This window comes from Aulonocara stuartgranti, assembly GCF_965226115.1.
Source record: "Aulonocara stuartgranti genome assembly, chromosome: 22".
NCBI lineage: Eukaryota > Metazoa > Chordata > Actinopteri > Cichliformes > Cichlidae > Aulonocara > Aulonocara stuartgranti.
This window is the reverse complement of record NC_138957.1, coordinates 27,529,037-27,549,775: the sequence shown is the minus strand read 5'-3', so window position 1 is coordinate 27,549,775 and position 20,739 is coordinate 27,529,037. Positions and strand designations below refer to the sequence as shown.

At 40.8% G+C, this 20,739-nt stretch overlaps 2 protein-coding genes across 3 annotated transcripts in view; one reads left to right on the top strand and one right to left on the bottom strand.

Moving 5' to 3' along the window:
- The window catches only part of ppt1 (palmitoyl-protein thioesterase 1 (ceroid-lipofuscinosis, neuronal 1, infantile)), a 10,395-nt gene extending 3,222 nt beyond the window's left edge, over positions 1-7,173 (top strand). For both annotated transcript variants that reach the window (XM_082521500.1, XM_082521501.1), the window contains exons 4-10: positions 1,647-1,774; positions 1,958-2,028; positions 2,824-2,926; positions 3,017-3,107; positions 4,098-4,196; positions 4,630-4,701; positions 5,641-7,173. In XM_082521500.1, the coding sequence (XP_082377626.1) occupies positions 1,647-1,774; positions 1,958-2,028; positions 2,824-2,926; positions 3,017-3,107; positions 4,098-4,196; positions 4,630-4,701; positions 5,641-5,763 (687 nt within the window). In that variant the 3' untranslated portion in view covers positions 5,764-7,173. The remainder of the gene's footprint in view (positions 1-1,646; positions 1,775-1,957; positions 2,029-2,823; positions 2,927-3,016; positions 3,108-4,097; positions 4,197-4,629; positions 4,702-5,640) is intronic.
- cap1 (CAP, adenylate cyclase-associated protein 1 (yeast)) lies at positions 6,116-20,739 on the bottom strand. Its single transcript, XM_082521496.1, has 13 exons — positions 20,593-20,739; positions 14,850-14,954; positions 13,785-13,885; positions 13,170-13,247; positions 12,603-12,746; positions 11,262-11,347; positions 10,631-10,736; positions 9,849-10,032; positions 9,191-9,372; positions 8,937-9,060; positions 8,673-8,755; positions 8,180-8,323; positions 6,116-7,319 (listed from the first exon to the last, which is right to left on the bottom strand). Exons 2-13 carry the CDS (start codon positions 14,950-14,952, stop codon positions 7,236-7,238), a joined length of 1,419 nt encoding a protein of 472 aa, XP_082377622.1. The 5' UTR covers positions 14,953-14,954; positions 20,593-20,739; the 3' UTR covers positions 6,116-7,235.

Below are 20,739 nucleotides of genomic sequence, written 5' to 3'. Positions count from 1 at the left end.
AATATTTCTTTTTGATTTAAAAAAAACAACAAACAATAACTTAGCTTTAGATTGTGGCAGTGGTAGAGAGATTTTAACAGAGCTTGAATGTGTTTTCTGTTTTTCTGCTCTGTACTTAAGAAGTTATGAAGACTCACACTTTTTTGAAAAGTGCAATTTTTAAAAAGCAAAATTTTCCCCTCATCTCTGTAATTAGTGGAATATTAATAGTATGAAAGTAAAAATTTAAATGGCATTAAAGGTAGAGTGTGTGAAATCTCACCACTAGATTTAATAGATTGCAGACTGTAGAATTCAGCTTTCTTAACCTTCCCTATTAAAGTGCATGATTCACAGTGACTGCAGGCTGTTAGTCTTTACTTTACCTTAGAAATATACTGGATGTCCATATGTATTTACGATTTACTATTGGATGATTCTGTAAAAATTAGTAAAAGGAGTCCGAAACGAGTCAGTGAAGCCCACTTCTGTCCACTGACAGCGATACCGAGATGAGTTGTTGAGGATATGCTGAACTTTTCTGTCAGTAAGTGCTGCTGTTTTTGCTGCTATTAGCTGCTGTTAGCCTTTGTTAAGTGCTGTTACCTGGCATTTGCTGCCATTAGCTGGCATTAGTTAAACTCTTTGAAATGTATCTAATGTTTTTATTGTGTCAGACACTCGTATGATGTGACAATGTCAAGTTTTTTTTATCAGAGGGAAAATGCGATAACTTTAAAAAAACAATTAAATTTTTTAAGGACACTCTAGCTTAACGTTAGCTGGCGTAACGTTAGCTTAAAACCAGCTCTTGTTGTTTAGCTGGCTCATTTGTCCAGCAATGGGAGGGTTACATGTTTAATCTGGTGACGATAAGTAATTGTGAAATATTGGCGGATGTTCATCTCGCCCTCTGTATTATATGTCAGTCTCTACAAGGTGAGGCAACACGGCAGCTTCCACAAACAAGCGCCCACTCCTGTGTATTTTTGATATTCATTCTAAATGAATGATAATGGATTATTTATATATATATATATATATATATATATATATATATATATATATATATATATATATATATATATATATATATATATATATATATATATATATATATATATATTATTTTTTATTTATTATTTTTTTTTTTAAATTAAAAAACTTCAAAAGATCACATACTTCCTGTACCTTTTTAAGACGCTGAAGCTGTTGTACAGACTGGACGCATAGATAAAACTTCCTGTAATGCTATTTCGCAGCTAAAAAAAATCGCTGTCATCCTATTAAGACGTAGCATTGCTTCACTACCTTCAGAAGATGACTCACGGCCACTCGTCTTCTCACAGAAACACACAGTAAAAGTGAATATGACATGTTTAATAAAGAACGCCTTTTATATCTCTTTCTTTAACAGTCCCACAGCAGCTTTCCACATGTGTGATGGCTCCTATTCTGTGGTATTTGCAGTAGTAGTGACATAAGTTACATCAGAAAAATGGCTCCTTTGCAGCTTCACTGTGTGACTCCTCTGTGTTAATATTTATACCAAACCTGCACGGGTACGGCTTTGATCCGTGGTGACGCCGTAACGTTATCTCTCTGCTCATTTTCTTCTTTTAATCTGTCACTTGTGATTTGAACTTTTCATGTTTTTCCTCCTGCAGGACACAGAAAATGGGTTTTTCTCAGATGTGAATGAGCAGGTGTCCATGGTGTGCAATCAGCTGGCTCTGGACCCCAAGTTGAAGGGAGGATACAATGCGATGGGCTTCTCCCAGGGGGCGCAATTTCTGTATGTAACTCCTGTTCTGGACTCTGGTTTTCTTACTTGTTATGCAAGAGAAATTGGAAGCTTTGTGTGTTTGAAAAAAAACCAACTCTCGGGCCTCGGCATGTTTCCCGCTCGTAGTTTTTGTCTCCTGACTGAAATGAGGAAGCTCGCTCTGACTCTTTGACCCGGTTCCTCTGTTCGCAGGAGGGCTGTGGCTCAGCGCTGTGCCTCTCCACCAATGAAAAACCTGATCTCTGTTGGCGGTCAGCACCAAGGTGATACTATAATGATAACTTTAGCTCACTTCCCTGTGAGCAGAGCTGACCAGATATATTCTGATGTAAAAGTAGTGTTTAGGGTTGTTTTTTTTTTTTTTTACCCTTCAGCCAAAAAAGGCTGAGGTTTTGCCATCACCCTGCCAAGCGGGCTGGCGCCGTGAACATGATAACTAGAGAACAGGTTGACGTAGGATTTTCAAATTGATACCACAGGTGTATCAGCTTTAAATCTCAGTGACCCTAATATAAATGTCAAGGTCGGACATCAACTAACGAAGGAACTTACCTACTATGTTCAAACTTATTCGATAAGTGCATCTACCAGGAGGCTGAAGGGCCTCGCTTTCAGAGCTGAACTCAGTAGTTGCAAAGAAAGTTAAACTGAAAACAAAACTAAAAGCTCTTTTATGATGTAGTTAACTTGTAAAATAAAACTCAGTCTATTGTCATTAAATCAGCTGCACATAAAAGTTTAACCTGACTCTGTAGGTCCTTCTCTTTGACGTCAGACTTGTTATTCTGTTCTGCTCTATTTACACATCACAGGTGATCTTTGAAAACAGAACTCCTCTCCTCAAATTAAACACATTCAAGCCTCTATGTAAAGATGTAAACAGCTCAGTCTCCCACTGGAGACTTATTAAGAGCCTCAAGTGCTCTGTGAGCCAGACCAGGGAGCTATGGGAGTGAATGGTCCAGGTTATTTCCTGACAGTTTTCTATGCTGCCTACTAATTCCTGACAGCTTCCAAACAAGCTGGCACCTAACCCCGTGTGTTTTTCGAATCCTCAGGTGTGTACGGGCTGCCCAGGTGTCCTGGGGAGAGCTCTAAAATCTGTGACATGATTCGTGAAGCTCTGAATAAGGAAGCTTACTTGGGCTGGTTTCAAAAGCAGTACGTTTTCCGTCTTGCATCAGCCTGTTGTTCCTGTTAAGTCATGTCAAGCATCTTGTGACGAATCGTTTCTGTGTTTGTGGTTATCAGCCTGGTGCAGGCCCAGTACTGGCATGACCCTTTGAACGATGATCTCTACAAGAAGTACAGCCGCTTCCTGGCCGACATCAATCAAGAGCGGGTCGGTAGAGCCAGAACAGCCCTGTAGTCAGTACAACGAGGTCGCAGAAGTGTAAACAGTGACTGCGTTAGGAAAACAAAAGGGAGATTGTGGGGGTTTTTTCAGCATTTCGGTGTTTATCGGCAGCTGGAGGACTGAATCTACTCTGTCTCTGCCATCTGCTGACGGAGACAAAGAGATGCAGCTATGAATAACTATAGAAGTGGACTTTGGTGCCTAAGGAGTTTAGTTAATCGTTAATAAATGATTTATTGTCGTCTCAAAGATGAGTTATAACCATGCAATGTTCTCGGTGTACAACACACCTTTATACACGTTTAGATTTCTTTATTCTCCATTAAAACTATAAACAAGTGAAAAAACAGAAGGCAACACAGAAGGAAGACGGCTGCTGCTACTGTATAAGATACTTAAGTCCAGTGAAAGGTATTAATTAAAAGACAATGAGATTACACCCTATTAGTGCTTAACAGTCTGCTCCAGGGTCAACATTTCCAGAAAGAAGAAAGTCTGTGTCGTGCCATCAAACTGAAGTTTGCCCACTGACGTAAACTGCTGTTTAGATCGAGAGCTTAACCTTTCATTAATAGACAGGATCGGATTAGACTGTGTGGCTACAAACTGACCTGCAGGGTTATCTCTGCCGATCCATAAATCAATCAACTTCTGAATAATCGCTTAATAAAAACCAGTCAAAGAGCTATTTCACAATTTGGTTCTCTTCATACTGAGCTACGACGCAGAAGAGAATGATTTGTTCACATTAATTATGTCCTTTAAACTCTTTAAGGGTTCTTTATTAGAGCAGGGTGCTAATTCATTTTAAAGAAGAAGCCTGGGATTGTTTGAGGTAGAGAAAGCCACACAAGACACATGGAGACATTTAATTGTATTTATATAATTCTTGAATCTGTTTTTTTTTAACTCTTCGTGCACATCTGCAAAGTTCTTTTTCTGTTTGTTGAAAAATGTTTTTGTTTTCTACTAAAGGCGGTGAACGAGACTTACAAGAAGAATCTTCAGCAGCTAGAGAAGTTCGTCATGGTCAAGTTCCTGCAGGACTCTGTGGTGGATCCTGTCGATACTGAGGTACCAAACATAATGCACGTAGTTATTTTAAAAATGAACAGAACTAAAAACACAATGTGAAGAAAAAACTTCAGCGACTTCTTATTGAAAGTGTCTGTGTAATGTGTTGAAGAGATGTAAGTTTAAGTTGAATGAACTGGAGCCAGCCTGTACATTCATGTAATACCAGTTTACACCACAAGATGGTGCAGTGAGTCAGTGCAACCTTTATTTTACCATTAAGTACAATACCAGTGGTCTGGTGAAACACCTTGTAAGGAAAGAGCAGTAGCACTTAACTGAAATCATCCCAGCATACACACTGGTAAAATTCTGTCCCCTGATGGCCAAAGTTTTAGCAAAATTCTGCACAAGTCAGTTTCAAAAAATACTTTTATTAAAAAAAGGTGCTGATTAAAGACCAGTCACAGTCTTGTCCCGATTCTTCTCGCAGTGGTTCGGCTTCCTGAAAACTGGCCAAGCCAAAGAGACCGAGACTCTACAGGAGAGCGTTCTCTACAAGGAGGTAATCACTGCAGGTTCTCTGATGAGGGAAGAGAGCTGACGGTGTGAGCAGTACACACTTTATTATCCAGTGTTTCCTGTGAATGTGAAGGCTAAGCAGTCACAAGAAGGTGGTAATCAGATTTATTTGTCAAAACGTGGTCTCAGTCTGTATTTGAGTATATTTGTTTGCTGGTGTGCAGCATCTGCCAATTAGACACACGGAAGATATGTGTGCATTTCCAACAATATAGACTTTTTTTCTTTTTTTAAAGGAGCAACTTTATTCTTTTTTTTTTTTTCCCTCGTTGGTTGCAATTTTACACTTTTATTGTCCTGTAGGCATTAATGTGAGAATCCAGAACAGGACATATTTATACTGCAAGTCTGCGCACAGACTAACCCTGTTTTTATTCATTATTTGGTATCAGACTGTTTGTCAAGTCAATTTATTTATGACTCGTAGAAACTCAACAGATAGTGACTAAAATGCTGCAAAATTACAATTAACTCAAGAACAACAACTAAAGCTAAATGTTTTTTATGAACGTACTTATAGCTAGATTATGGACCTTGGGTTGACTTATCGAGTTGAGGCGAGCACTGAGCCTAACTGGGTTTGGTGAACTTGGTTTGTAGTACACGGAAGGCCTGGAGCAGGTTAGCTGCAGCACAAGTTACCATGGCAATGGAAAAGAACCACCTTTGTAACACTTAGGATTACCTTGATAAGTATAGATCTCTGCTTTTATTTCGCCTTTTTATGCTTTTCCAAAAATTCAGAAGCTATTCTTTTTTTTTTTTTTTTTTTTTTTTTTTTGCCTTAACCACCTTACGATGGTTCTGCATGTAGTAGGACATATCTTAGTTCGGTTTTCCATCAGCAAATGTTTATTAATCAAACTTTGTTGCACATGCCGGTTGTAAAACAGACCCCGTGTGTGTGTGTGTGTGTGTGTAGGATCGTTTGGGTCTGGCGGCGATGGACAAAGCAGGGAAGCTGGTTTTTCTGGCCACCGAAGGCGACCACCTCCAGTTCAAAGAAGAGTGGTTCAAAGCCAACCTGCTGCCTTATTTACACTAAAGCAGCTCCATACTGATAGTCTCAGATTGCTGTAGCTGCAGTTGAAATCAAGAGCAATATAACGCCAGTTTAACAGGACGCTCAAGCTTAGCAGAAAGCATCATTTACTCTTTTTGCACTGATCATTTCCAGCGTGTTGGCTTTTAATCTGTGTCTTGTGATGCCATCATAATTTTAGCAGTCACAGGTGCAGTTTACTGATGAGGTCAAACACTATTCATCATTGTTGGCAGGTTTTACGGGGGGGGGGGGGTTTAAGCCACTTTCGTTTTGCCTCATTTGGATCTTTTAACTGTGAAATAATGCTTCTGTACAAATAAAACATCAAAATAAAGACACCCAAATACTTGGATTTATTGCAACATTTTTAATGATGTCTCCAGTACTAATGAGCAGATTTGAGTTTGGACCCCCCCAAAAAAGAGAAATTAAAGTGGTAAACAAAAACAAGAGACAAAAGAAAATTCAGCGAAGAGCTCCACAGCTACGCGAGCTGCAGACATGAGGAGCAGGATGCTGATGGTCAGGCTGATATTCAAAGACTATTCATAGCTGTACAGGTGATTACAGCAGGTGTTTCCAATCACTTACTCCAGTCTGTTTTCCTTTACTTTTTAAAATTCACTTCCACCGACTTCCAACATCTTTGCTCTTTATCACACTTTTCTTAAATGCCTCCTAACATGGAATGTTTTTTTTTCCTTTCATTCAGGAATGTCCTGTGTAGATTTAAGTGAAAACGTACTTTAAACCGTTCAAACATCATCATCTAGATGGATTTATGCTTTAAAAATGATTTAAGAGAGAATGTTTTTGCACAGCTTGCTTTTACTCTGGTTTTATGTGCTCAGAGAACTTGTTTTACACCATTATCCACTATGAGTCTCATGGTTGCAGTCATCAGTGGAGATGATATGGATGCCTTTATCCTCTTTAAACAGGGCTCTTTTTGACGAGTGCTTCACCAGTGAATTGCATATAATGGAAGAGAAACCTTGAGGCCACAACTTAAACACGCCAGCCCCCCAGCTGACCAGGAAGAAGGGAAAGAAATGAGCCTGATTGGCTGCAGAGGAATCAACATTGCCTATTCTAAAATTTGCTCAGCATCATCCAGATAAATTAAAAAAAAAAAAAGCATACAGAGCTTCCCAGCTGTTGGCAAAACTCTTTTCAAGTGCTTGCAGGGAAACCCTAATTTGAATGACAAGCTGCTCCCTGCTGATTGGCTGGAGGATCTGCTCCAGATAAGGCAAGCAGCCCTCTAATTGGCTTACAGAAGGAACAGTTTAAACTGTGATTGGCTGATAAGGAAGAAGGGGAAAGGTCTGAATCTCAGTGTACAGTGTGAGAGTTAGCTGGTGGGGTTGTCGATCAGTCAGACAGGACTCTGCAAAAAAAAAAAAATAATTAAAATAGACGAGTGGGGATGGCGTTGAGGAGGGGCGGCCGTTTTAATATGCTGCCCCAGTTTATCCGGCGATCTCTGTTGCTGTGGTGACGAGCTTACTGCCGTCCCAGACTGTCTTGAACTGCTCGGGTACAGGGATCTCCGTCTGAAAGGGAGAGACACACAGGGGTTTTTTGTCAGATCAACAAGCTTTTTCAGACCAGCTTTGAATTCTTGTCGTTTATAGTCAGCAGCTGATCAGCTCGGCTCAGGATGAAGACTCGATAAACGGGCTGTTCTGGTCAAAGGTTCCTAGCAGCACTAAAACGAGGATGGGAGAGCTTTGCCCCCTTGCTCTTAACCTCATGTTCTCATTATTTAACAAAAATCCTAAAAGCAACTACACCACAAACCTGCTCAAAGATGCACAGTTCAAGGAACACTTCATGGTCTAATTAAACATGCCGCGCATGCGAAGCTGAAAGCAGCTCAAAAGATCAAATGCACACTACTCGCTGGACCAATGTGACCGTTTGCATGTTAACGACTTTGACTTCAAACTTCTGCAAGGCTGGACTTTTATCCAAGACCTTTTATAGAGAAATTCATAATTGATGTGACGCTTGCCTCACAGACACTAACAAGTACCTAACGAGGCTGAACGTGTTTGTCTACCCAGGAGAGCTCAAAGCTCTCATAAAGACTTACTGCTCCTTCTATTTGTATTATTCGATTGACTTCTTTCACTTTATTTTCATAGTATATTTGATTTTTAACTTGAGGTATGTGCCTACTTGTCCAGGTCTTCCCTGAGAAACAGATGTTAATCTCAATTGACTTTCTGGTTGAAATAAGGATTAAATAAAAGCAGCAGCACTGAAAACTTAGTGATGACAGCATTTACAAAGCCAAAAATACCCCATAAGGTTTACAGAAGCAGTAAGGTTTCTTATCACAGTCAGGTGAGGTCCTGTTTGTGTCACGTTAAACTTCCTCTGCTAAACAAATGAAATCAGAGATACTCACAAACTCTCCATCTTTGTTGGGTACCAGCACGTTCATCTCTGAGCTCTTGGCGCTGATGATCTCACACTTCAGAGAGTCCTTGCTCAGATAAATGTGGCAGCCATCTGTCTTGTTGATGGAGATAGTTGGGACCTTCCCCATAACCTGGAAACAAAAGGAAAAAATAAACAGTAGACCCTTTGGCTAAAAGCCAGTAACTTTATCAGGTAGATGATACACAATGCCGATCTACAATCAGCTTCTACAAATCTCCTCAAGCCCAACACTGCACCCAGCTGACAGTGAAGCTGCCAAAAACTGAGCAGCTTGTAGTTTCCAATATTTAACTACATGAATAATAAACAGAGCTCATGAAAAATGTATAAATCCTCAGCAGAGAAACTACAAAGAGCCGAAGAATGACGGGGCAGCAAAAATCATTCAGTGATCTCATGAAATGCAACAAACAGTGAAAAGAAACAAAAAAAAATAAAATAAAATAAAATAATCACACCTGGATCTTGACATCCTTGCAGTTAATCATCTCCACGATGCCCACAACATCATCAAACACCAGGCCCATTTTCTTACAGTTGTCTGTCAGAGAAAAATAAATAAGTATATTTAAGAGACTCTAAGCACCGAGCTCATTCTTCTGCCTTTTATTCACTTATGGCGGCTGTGTCGGCAAATATAAATAAATGTTTGGGCATTATATCAGGGGCAATACGAGAGCCCTCGACGTGTGTGTTTCTGAGGAGTGAGTTTCCTTTCTTACCTAAAGTGATGGAGTTGATTTTGCCCTTGACCTGCAGGGTGCTCTTGTTACACTTGAAAGCATAAACCACTTGCTTCAGCTCAGTGTCGCTGATCACCAGGTTCTGAGCATCCTCCTGGTTCTCCTGCAGAAAGCAAGTTAAGAAAACAGAGAAAAAGAATTAAGAAAAAAAAAAAAAAAGAAGAAGGTCTGTTTGTCTGAGCCAGAAGCAAGTTTAAAAATCTATTCTGGTCATTTTGGCCCCTTCAACGTACCACTTTCCACTTCTTTCCTTCCAGCTCCAGCACAGGGGGGAGCGTACGGGTTGGTGTGGCGGATGCAGCAGGTCTGGCGGCGCTTGAAGCGAAGGGTTTTGGTCCAGAGCGCACTGGAGCGCCCTGACTCCTCAGGTTGGGGTTCTTGTGGGTCTTCTGGTTATCGGACACATGTTTTAGTCCTGCAGGGGTCAGGGAGAGATGAAACATGCACTGTTAGTCTGAGAGAGAGGGAGCGTTACTTAATCCAAAGCACATCTAATTTATGTGATAACAAAAATAAATAAATAAAAGGAATGGAACCCATATATTAGTAAGTGTAAATGAGCATAAAAGATTATAACTGAAATAAAAAGGTCCGTCTTAATACACTGTCTGCCCTTCATACCACGTTCTCCCATCAACTTATTTGTCCAGAGAGGTTCATCAATACTGATTACTCCTCCTCACATAGAGTAATGATTAACAAAAGGAAAGAAGGACCAGAGACTCCTTTATATGATTTACATCAACAAAGCCTTTTTGTATTGATTCATGTAGCTCTGCTACATGACTACTGCTGCACTCACATCCTCAAAATTGAGGCCAGAAAAAAAAAAAAAAAAAAAAAAAGTATCAGCTCCTCTCATCACTGTTGGTTGGAGCTGTAGCTACCCACCCCGGGTGATGTCAGACCCCTTGTTGATGGAGGCGAACAGGGCGTTCCGATTATCAGCACCGGCGTCCCCAGCGCCGCCAGTGGGTCCGCTCAGGTCAGCGGGAGGAGGGGGTCCAGGGGGAGGTGGGGGAGGACCGCCAGCAGGAGCGCTGCGTGGAGCAGCACCGGCTGAAGCTACTGCACCCTGAGGAAGAAGAGAAGAAAACGGTTAACAGGGTGAATGAGGTCATGAAGGACACACTTTTAGCCTTTAAAGCAGACAAAGGAGAGCACACTCACGAGACAAACTCTGGAGTAATTCTCCCCTCTATAATTTAAAACAGGACTGTTTGCATATCAGGGGCAGTTACACCACTTCTCCCTGTGTTTGCCTCAACTTTGTGTGTAAACAAAAATAAAGTTTATTCTGAAGGGCTAAATTTAGTTTAGCAAAAACAGAGCTCAAGTTCAGTTTCAGGATTGTTTTGTACCCTAAAAGCTCCTGCTTTTCCTTCATTGTGCACCACAAGAAAGGAAGTCCCAGAAATACATATGCAACAGGGCAAGCTGCAGAAATCATGCAACCTTATAACTCTAAGTACAGACAGTACAATTTTCTCTAATGCCAAAGACCAGTTTGCTCTGGCACAAAGTATTAGTAAAACTGGCCCTAAGGTAAATGTGTTAATTCATGAGTCAGGTTGCATTTGATCATTTGAGAGCTGCTTTTTATGTTTCAAGTTGCAGTAATTTCCTTTTTTTATTTTTTTTCTCTCCTCCTCCTCCTTCCTTTGGAAACTCACAGTCTTGCTCCAGGTCAGTCCGGTGGTGTGTTGCTCTTTGATGTAATGCTGCAACGCAGTCCAGATGGAGATGTAGGCTTTCACCCAGTCCACATGCACCTTGTCCCTGTGAAGACGACATATGATTTTATGGCATCGTTTTTTAGCTCTAGCAGTTTTTCTTCCTTTACTTAGAACTCAACACAACTTTATTTTTTATTTCAGATTTTCTCATTGTGCAATTTGCCTGCCTGCTGTATGACATGTGAACACGAGCTGAGAGCACAAACAGTCTGCCTCACTTTCAGGCTTTTATTACAAGTTTAAACCCAGGAAGTCTGCCACCGACATGCTTCAGTGTATCATGTGGCAGTGCTGACTCAGTAAAACCATGGGGCACCATAACTTGAAAAAGGAAAAGAAAGGATGGAAGACAGATGGGTCGAGCAAACTGTTTGGCTGCATTTAAAAGTTCTTTTGACCCTTTTGTTTATTAGATTCAACATAAAAAATAAAAACGTATGATACAGTTTAAAATGATAAGAACAAACTGGAAGAAATCCCAGCAGCTTTGTATACAAATTAAATTTGGACGGCCCATCTGCTGCGGACAATGAGGGAAACAGGCTTTAATAGTGGAGGTTTTACTGACTTGTCCTTGTAGTCCTTCAGCACACGGTTGGTGTAGAACGTGGCGGCGTCCTGCATCTCCTTAACGTACGGGCCTGGTTTGGGAGCCTGACACGAAGTAAAAAGGTTTAGATTCATTTCGTAAAACATACCCTGTGTGTAGTTTTTGCCTAACTGAGCCAGTTTGTTTTGTCATATTGCTTTTATTATATTGAGCAGTCCAGTCCACTTTGTTTAAGCATTTTGATCTAGGTTGTACTTAGTGTTCTTGGCTGCGGTAACACAGGAACTTCCCCAAATTTTGGGATAAATAGAGCCAGTCTTATCTCGTATATCATGGGTGGGAAACCACTTAGTCCAAATGTCCACAGAGAACGTTAAAACAAAAAACAAACAAACAAACAAAAACCCCAAACACTGGATAACTAAGTTTGAACTTAGTAAGATTTTAATTGTAACCTGTAGCTAACAATTTAAAAGCACAAGCACCATGTCAGCATTTAGATTGCTGGTAGATCCCTACCTGACATGTACCACTAAAGAGGTCACTTGATGAAATAAACAGTATTAAAATCAACTTAAACAGCAGTGGAGAATCACTGCAAACATTTGCTTTGACATGCCTCCTGCCCCTTAATGTTTTGTTTTCCTTTAGGACTCTGTGGGCCAGGTTTTTCCTGTCTGTCTTTTAGAGTCGGATTAAATGGATGCAGAGGAGTCAGGTATGTTTAAAGAAAGGGGAAGTATAAAACTAAAGCTCAACATTTTGAGAACTTAAAATCTTTGCTTCCCCACAAGTGAAGCCTTTAATTAAAGACTAATCCATCCTACTGCTATAAAGCTACACCCACAATCTTTGCAAAAAGAGGCTTTGTCCAAAGGTAAAAAAAAAATCAGTCTCAACATGACTAAAAAAATAAATAACTAAGATAAAGACGTATTAATCAGTTAATCAGCTTCCTTGTCTAGCTCTCATTAGCAATAAAGAAAAAAGAATGACTGTTCTTCTGAAATATGTACTGCTGTCACAAATGTTTTGCAAAGCAAATGAGAAGTTTAAGGATACAGAGGTAGGCGGACAGAGAATGAAGACATTCATCATGTGTATCTGAAAATCTGATCCATTATTCATAAGTCTCAAAAAACACAACAGCAAACAATGAATGAATCATTTACTGTAACAGCAAAGCTCTGTTGTTGGTGCTTTAACGTCAGCCAAGAAACCGTCGCTCATCAGAGACTGTTGACAGAATCAAAGAGAGGCCTGTTTCCGCCCATTATACACTCATTTATCCACATACACAGAGTGGTGCCAAAACGGCTCTTTTCCTACCCGTTAACCTCTCTCAGCCCCTGGACTCACCATGGCAACCCATCCAAGGGCAGGCACACTCTCGCTGACAGCGGAGAGGTGGTTGAACAACGGCGAGCTGCGGTTCTGCTCCCGAAACGCCTGCACCTGCTGGATCACGCTGGACACGGGCTGCAGGAGAGTCGTCAAAACTGCCTGAAGAGTCGAAAAAGGACAAAAGTTTAGCACTCGATATCAGCAGATACCTGAAACTTAAGAATTTGTATAGAATTGAGTCACAACTCGAGGAAAAAAGAAAAAGGAAGAAGAAGAAAGAAAAAAAACCCTCTTCAAATTCTCCAACTTCTGAAGCAAATTAACAAGGCCAATAATCCCACTAAGCTTTCTCCATCACAACTAAGCCGAGCTTGAATATTTAATCTTTACAGCAGATTTTTAAATCGAAATAAAATGAGGCAGAAATATCACAACACAGAACCTGTACAGAGAGGGAAAAAGAAAGAAGGGTTCGTCCATTTAAACTGCAGACGAACACAATAAATAATGCACAAAGTTGAAATTGATCAATCAATGCGGTGCTTGCTCAACTTAAAGTTTTACGGAGTGTGTTTAACTCACATCAGAGGGCTTCTGGGAAGTGGAGGCTGTGATGAGAAGCTGTCTCTCAGTGGTGAACCCCTGCTTCATCATTTCTGCCTAAAAGAGGGAAAGAAATGTTACATTAATTTATCATTGTGCCATTTTTTAATCATCTTTCACGAACACTTAACAGAAACTGCTTTCAAGGGGCTTCATATTTAGAAATATTCAAGTCTTGCCAGCAGGGGAAAAAAATAATAAAAAAATCATGGACTTGGAAAATGAGGAATATCACTGTAAATGTAAAACAATGCTGTATAAAAGAAGCGATTAAATCAGCAGCGTCAACTGCAATTACGAGATTCCCTGCAGAGTTTTGCATGAAGCACAAACAAAAGGCTGCGTTAGTCCTTCCACAGGCTGCACCTGCTCTTCTGATCTGCAGGTGGAGGCAAAAAACCAAGATACACTGCAATGTGCTCATCAGGAAAGAAGAAACGTTTACTTGTAGACAGTAAATATTTCTACAATGGCTGCTGCAGTTAAAGTAACCTTTCAGGAATCATCTTTCCTAGGAAAGAATTAAACTCAGCTCCAGTAGGACTGGTGACCAATGCCTCATGTAAATGTGTAATGTCTGAACTTGTGACCTACATGTTTCTGGACGTCGCCCCCTATCTTCTGGCTGAGGGAGAGGTACTCCGCCAGAGGACCCTTGATGATCTCATCGAAGCCCTCGACGTGCACAGATACAGCTGCAAAGATAAAGAAGACCACGGGGATTAAAAAGAAATACATGTAAAGATTAAAGCGCCGGCTTGGACAGTTTCGGTTGTTGTGTCCTTGGGCAAGACACTTCACCCGTTGCCTACTGGTGGTGGTCAGAGGGCCCGGTGCCGCCAGTGTCCGGCAGCCTCGCCTCTGTCAGTGCGCCCCAGGGCAGCTGTGGCTACAATGTAGCTTGCCATCCCCAGTGTGAATGGGTGGATGAATGTAGTATAAAGCTTTGGGGTCCTTAGGGACTAAGTAAAGCGCTATAGTGCATTTACCATTTACATTACATTAATGTGGAACTGATATCTTTACTAACAACTACTTGGGTCTAATCTGCATGAAATTCCCCAAGTAACGCTCAGCACAGCAACACATTGCAGTGAACCATGGCTAACACACCAAGAGCAGCTAAATCTACCGCTGCAGAAGCCTAGCTGCAAACGCCAACAGTAACTGACTGAAAGCCATAATTATCAACATCAGAACATTTTAGTGATAAATGACCCCACTCAGTCAAATAATCTAGTGGCTTTTGTGAGCTCAGAAGCTGACTTCAGCACAGTTTTTTAAATGGACTAACAATGAGGTGGAGTTGTTGCTGTGAGTAACACAAAAGTACAAAGTTGCAAAAGTGAGTGAGAATTAAAGAATTTGAAGAAAAGCTATCTGGAGCATTTACAAACTGATATTAATCTTTAATAGGGCTGTCAAAATTGAGCGCAAACAAAACAACAGCTATATAATGCCCTCCGCTATCTTAGTTTAATTGGTCACATGACTGCATCACATGACTAAAATCTGTCATCGTTTTCAAAAAGGCTCCGGTTTCGCTGTCCACACTGCCAGAAGCTGACTTCAGCGCAGTGATACATTTTCATGTATTAATGCAAACTTCACTCACTGATCTCTACACATATTATTCAGTGTATTCTTTAACAGTAATACCTCCTCCATCTGAACCTCCAGCGCTGCCTCCAGGGCCTGACATGGCCTCCAGGCGGCCCACCGCCACCTCCAACCGCTGCACCAGACTCGCCAACTCTGCCATACCTGTCAGAAAGAGAGGACATTTTTGTGTTTGATAAAAAGGTTAGCTGTGTCACGCTGGCTACCACTATTGGGAGAGAAGTCCCAGGGACTAAAACACAGGAAGAAAGAAATCATGATAGAAAATGATCATTGATCCGTCCTATTTATATACAGTCAACAGTAACATAGACAGGAGGATGCATTTCTTTAGAAGTGCTTGCTTGCATCAATCTGAACCTACATTAGTGAAGTAGATTAGATGGAACTTTATTAATCCCTCGGGTGGGTTCCTCTGGGAAATTCTGTAGTGCAGAACTACATTAAACTGAATCACTAACTGCCATTCAGTTTATCCTTCATCAGTTTCGATTCGAAAAAACAACTTTATTCAGTATTGCGATCCCAGAACCTGTTTTTGTTGTGTTAAAACTACAATGCAATTTTTAAAAAAAAATTAAAAACAGCAACAGTGCTCTGAATGCTGCCCATATTTGTCTTTTGTACCAGAAACAAGTTTACATGTGTGCATTTACTTCAACAAGTCCCATATTTCAGGTTTAGATCATGTTGCAATAGAATATCAGCAATAGAATAGAAGGGCTCTTCTATTGCTGCTCTTAAACTCCTTCATAGCAATATTGTCCATAAACTGTGTGGGGAAAACAGTCCAAAAAAACTGATGTTTCTGATTATCAATATTAATAATTATAATATAGGATAAAATCAGTGGCGGATCATTTGAAGCTTTTCTTTTTCTCCTAAAACTAAACAAAGCATTTATTGCTTAATCCAACAGGTCTCCAACAGGTGCTTTTGCAGAAACTTTAAAAGCTTTAACAACATTTTGCATGCATAACAACCTCCTACAGGTCACAACTAACATTTCAACCACATACGGCAAACAGTTGGATCCTTCCCCCATCTGACATAGTGCTGACATTTATTTATTCATTTAATAAATAAATCCCTCAAGTTAATTAGACCTCATCCTCAATATAATGTACCCTCCACACCACTATTAATCAATGACCACAACAACAGATTTAAATTGTAATCATGAATTTTCTGTCTTGCTACAAACCAGACAGTACTAGCTTCACAGGAGTACTAGATAAAGAGATTAGCCTCTACTCTTAACCCCTAGGTTACTTTAACCACAGGTTAAAGTTTCCATGAGTACACGACTGTCTGCTTGCGTTCATGTGGTGTAAATTCCATCAGTCCTGAGCCCAAGGCTCTGTGGGGACATCCACGGAGTCACTGCTCCAAAATGCACCAGCTGCTAAAGCAACACCTATACACTGTTAAACTTTTAACATTTTATTCCTCTCCTTTTTTTATGGTTGTGACTTTAAAATCACAACCATTTGTGATTTTAAAATCTGGATGTCAAACCCAGGACCATTTGTGCGTAAGGTGAATGTGTTAACTACACTATGAAGCCAATGATGTCACCAAGAGCCAATATTAGGAAAAACTGAGTATTTAGAGTACTCTAAAGCCTGAATTTTTTTGGCTCACATAGATCACCTGCACATATACTGAAGCTTCAGTCAGGTCTGAAGACCAGTCAGTCACTACCTGGCAACCACCAGATAGCTTCCGATTGTCCAGCATTTTTATGACAAGGGTTACATTGTCGCCTCTTTCTTTGGCAACGAGAAAGGACTCTGAAAGGTTAGGCGCTTTCATTAGTGATGACATGTAGCTCAACAACTTCAGGTAAACTCTTAAGTTTTGTCTGTTTTAATTTGTCTTACTTCCTCCGAAACGGAGCGCTATTTAAATATTTAATTAAAAAAAACAAAACACTGCCTGATGCTTAGGCATCACACAATCAAATGTGATTTTGGCACATTTTTTCTGGACAACCCTACACCCACATTTCCACCTTTGGAGTATAACAGTAATGACTACTTTACTAACAATGATGTCATGAGATGATAAAATCCTCCCATTAAGAAACAGCACAGAGTGAATTTCAGCTGGGAATCAAACCGTCTGCACAGACATAATGAAGGTTTTGTGCCGAATCGGCCACAAGGACAGAACCCTCGACTGTTTGAATAAATTGAGCCAAAAGATGTAAATATGCTCATTTGCAAGCTTTAAGGAAGTCACAGAAAAATCCACCTATTAGTGTTGAGGTTGAGTAACAAAAGAGGAAGAGCAGGCCAGAACTTGCTGCGTAAAGCTATGTAGATCGTTGCGAGTTACTACAGAGAGATCCCAGCTATGAGTTTTAAACATCCAGGTACATCGCACAAGAAAACAACTTAAGGTCAGCAGCACCTTTGAAGCAAAAAAACATGCACACTCCTGATTTAACTATTCAAAAGACATGATTACCGTAACTGACTCCAATCCAAGTTTAACACATAAAGGAGTACTCACAGATCCAGACGCACACCTGAAGAGAAAGGCTAACATTACATGAGGCAGCTGAAAGCTGACACTGCCCTTACCTGGGCCACTGAGAGCCCCTCCAGTCTCGGGTCCTTATACCTGGCTGTCGCTGAATGGATCCACACAGACCACTCTCACTAATGAGCAAGATAATGCTGCAGCCAACATCTCACTTTCACTCCTCAGTGAAATCTTTACATATCAAATGACCGAGATGTTAAATTTTTGGCTGTGACCAGCTTATAAAATCCTTCATGTTGAGAAGCGGCACTCTGAAGATGCTCTGAAGTCATATCAATGGGTGTTCAATACTGTTCCAATTAGCCACAGTCACTCATCGGTTTATCAGCAGCAAAATAATCAGTAACTATTTTGAGATTTGAGTTATGGTCACTCAAGCAGCCATTTAGTTTAACTTTGTATACTTCTTTTTTCCCTTCCAAACAGCTGATTGTTCATCTGCTGAGGTTTTAGACAGATCTGATGACAACAGCATTTTCTTACCCCACATCTTAAACTTAAAAAAAAAAAAAAAAAAAATGCAAAAGCTTGTTTAAGTTTAAAACCATCATAAGGAACATGGTGAACAAGATGCATGGATCTTTTTCCTTAAGAACCAACTTATTGTGTATGTGGGTGTGTATCATGTGTAGATCTGATATTTTATGTTGCATTTGTTGCAGTTTTAATAATGCTTTGAGTCTGCATGACTCCTACCTCAGTCAGACTTCCTGGTTAAATAAAGGTAAAATACTGCATCACTAAAAATCAGCCTTTCGACTTGATTTCTGATCATTAAATAGGAGAGGCAGTTATGCATTATATCAACCCTGAGGCTGTTAGGTGAATCCATTCAATAGAGTTATCAGCAGGTGAGGTGGCAAGACATTACATGAAGTTATTTTTAAAAGACTGCACTATTTCTTCCTTTTACAGCAGACTGAATAAGAAGCACACAATACCTAAACTTCCCCTTTTCCTCTGTCTTTCACAGAGAGTTACGCATTAATTTGTGCAGCAGACTCTGAGATGAATTAGATCACAGCAGGAAACAAAAGCCCTCTCTACCCTTGACCCACATTCTGTTTAGCACCACGGCAGTGAGCATTTATACCTGCATATACCAGAGTCCAGCACTTTCTCATGAGACATGACTCACCTGCAGCACAGGGAGGGAGCGGCCCCTAAATGGTGTAACAGCTGGAAAAAAACAACAACAACACAAACCCAGCCCTGTAGATGGCTAACTGTTGTTTACACCAACAAACTTTATCCATATCTAGCAAATTGCAAATCCCAGAGCAAAGCACATTTGAGTTTACTTTATGCCCAGTTACTTCACTTCAAATGCTTATTTTTATGTGCACCAAAGCAAAGTGGCGGCGTAGGCTCGGGCCAAGTGCTGACCACCAAGGAAACGCTACAGACGAAGACAAAACCAGAGACGTGACGGCAGCCAGGGAGTCATTCCTTCAGTTCTGTTTTCCTTAGATTAAAGCTAAATCTGTAGCATGTACAATTATAGAAGCTTGTAGTTCATACCAGGAGTATGAAGGCACACTTTCAAACAGTGCAAACAAATGACTGATGCTGCAATAAAACTGGGAGTTTTGTAAAGTTGTTGCATGCTCTTATCTCAATCATTTGGTGTAAAGTGATCATAAAGCTCAATCAGCATGGTCTTCCTCACGTAGTTTACATATTGCATTTCTTTTTTTTTTGTCTCAACTTATGCAAATATTAAAACTCAAACACATTAGTACTATCAACAACCAACAGGTGCATTTACTCCCCTTTTTATTCCCTTTTGGGATGGTTTTTCAGAACAAACCACTGCACAAACAAGAGCAGGTGTGGCCAAAAGCCTGCCTTAAGCAACTTTAGCTTTTTGTACATTTCCACGCAGTGCACTATGGGAAATTAGCTTAAAATGAATCTACCTGTCTCCTTGCAAATAGTGACCCCAGTCTATGCAAAATCTTAACGTCTGACTACAAATTCCAAGTAGTCTTTAGATGAGGAGTGGCAGTCTCTCATTAGTCCTCTAGTGTATTGTACTAATGAATAATACCTTTGTAACTAAAAATCTGAAATCTGCCTATAACCCTATCAAACTGATCTCATCGACCTCATTTGTTGTCTATATGGAAGAAATGTTGTGCACAGAGCTCCCATCAGCACGCAGGGGCAGTGAAGTAGGTTAGTTAGGCCTGTGTGAGGGTTTGTGTGTCTGCCTGGGGGCAAGACGTCCAGACATAAAGGAGCGAGCGTCCACTCCTGCATTTGCAACCTTAGCTTTTCTTCCAAATCTATTTGCATAGGGAAACACTGTTTGTAACCGTGGCAGACATGGAAAGCAGGGCGCCCTTCCAGACCTACTTCGGTGGGCTCAAAGCTCAAACAAATCGCGCTCAAGCCGCTGCTGATAATGCGATCACCGGCTAAAGCTAGCCGTTACAACTTTAGCCCCACCACTCAAACCTCAGTTAAACAGTTTTATTGTGTACTCGTGGCTCTTGAGGTTAAGAAACACCTTTCTCAAGTAACGTTATAGTGTCCTGAAGAGTTACAGATTAGGAAATAGCGTTAAGCCGTCCTGAAGAGCCGTTACACCGCTTAGAAATTATTTAAAGGGGGTACAAAATGTGCCACAACACCAACGCCGACAACCAGAGCTAGCTAACGTAACCCCAGATAAACCTTTTTTTTTTTTAAATTACACCACCTTATTCAAAGTCGACACATATTTAAAAAAGCTGGGGTGGTGTTTTTATACGTCCCCTCCCTGCCGTTGAGCGTCTGCTGTCAGTTTGACTATTTCCTGGATTTTTTTCCTCTCTCTCTCTCCTCTGAGACACACACACACACCCCTCCCTGTGTCAGCTAATGCTGCACTACTCTGCAGAGGAGGAAAGGGAAGAAAAAAAGACTAAAAAGAGAAGTTTCCACTTTTAATAAGAGAGCACAGCAAGACGAAGTAAAGGCTGACTACAGGGCTGCAGACATGTTAACGATTTAAGTCAGACCAGCGTCAGCTTTTGCGGCTAACCTCGGCTAGCCGGCTGCGTTAGCATCACACCGAACTCAAGATGTAATTTCTGAATGATTCTCGGTGAAGGAGGAAGCGGCTGTGCGCTCTCTCTCTCTCTCTCTCTCGTCTCAGATTTGATTTTCCGCTTCTGCAGAAAGCCGTAAATCGAGTCACAAACCCCGCAGTGCAAATACCAAAAAGGACAGCACACCGGCTGCTTACCTGCTAAACTGGTCGAGCAGTGATTCGGTCCTTTATGTTGTCGCTGCTGTGGGAGTGTGCAGTAAGCAGACTGGGCTTCGTCTCTTTCTTCCTGTATGTCGCTGAATTTACCCAGCGCTCACCGCGCCACGTTTCCGCCCTTGTTCG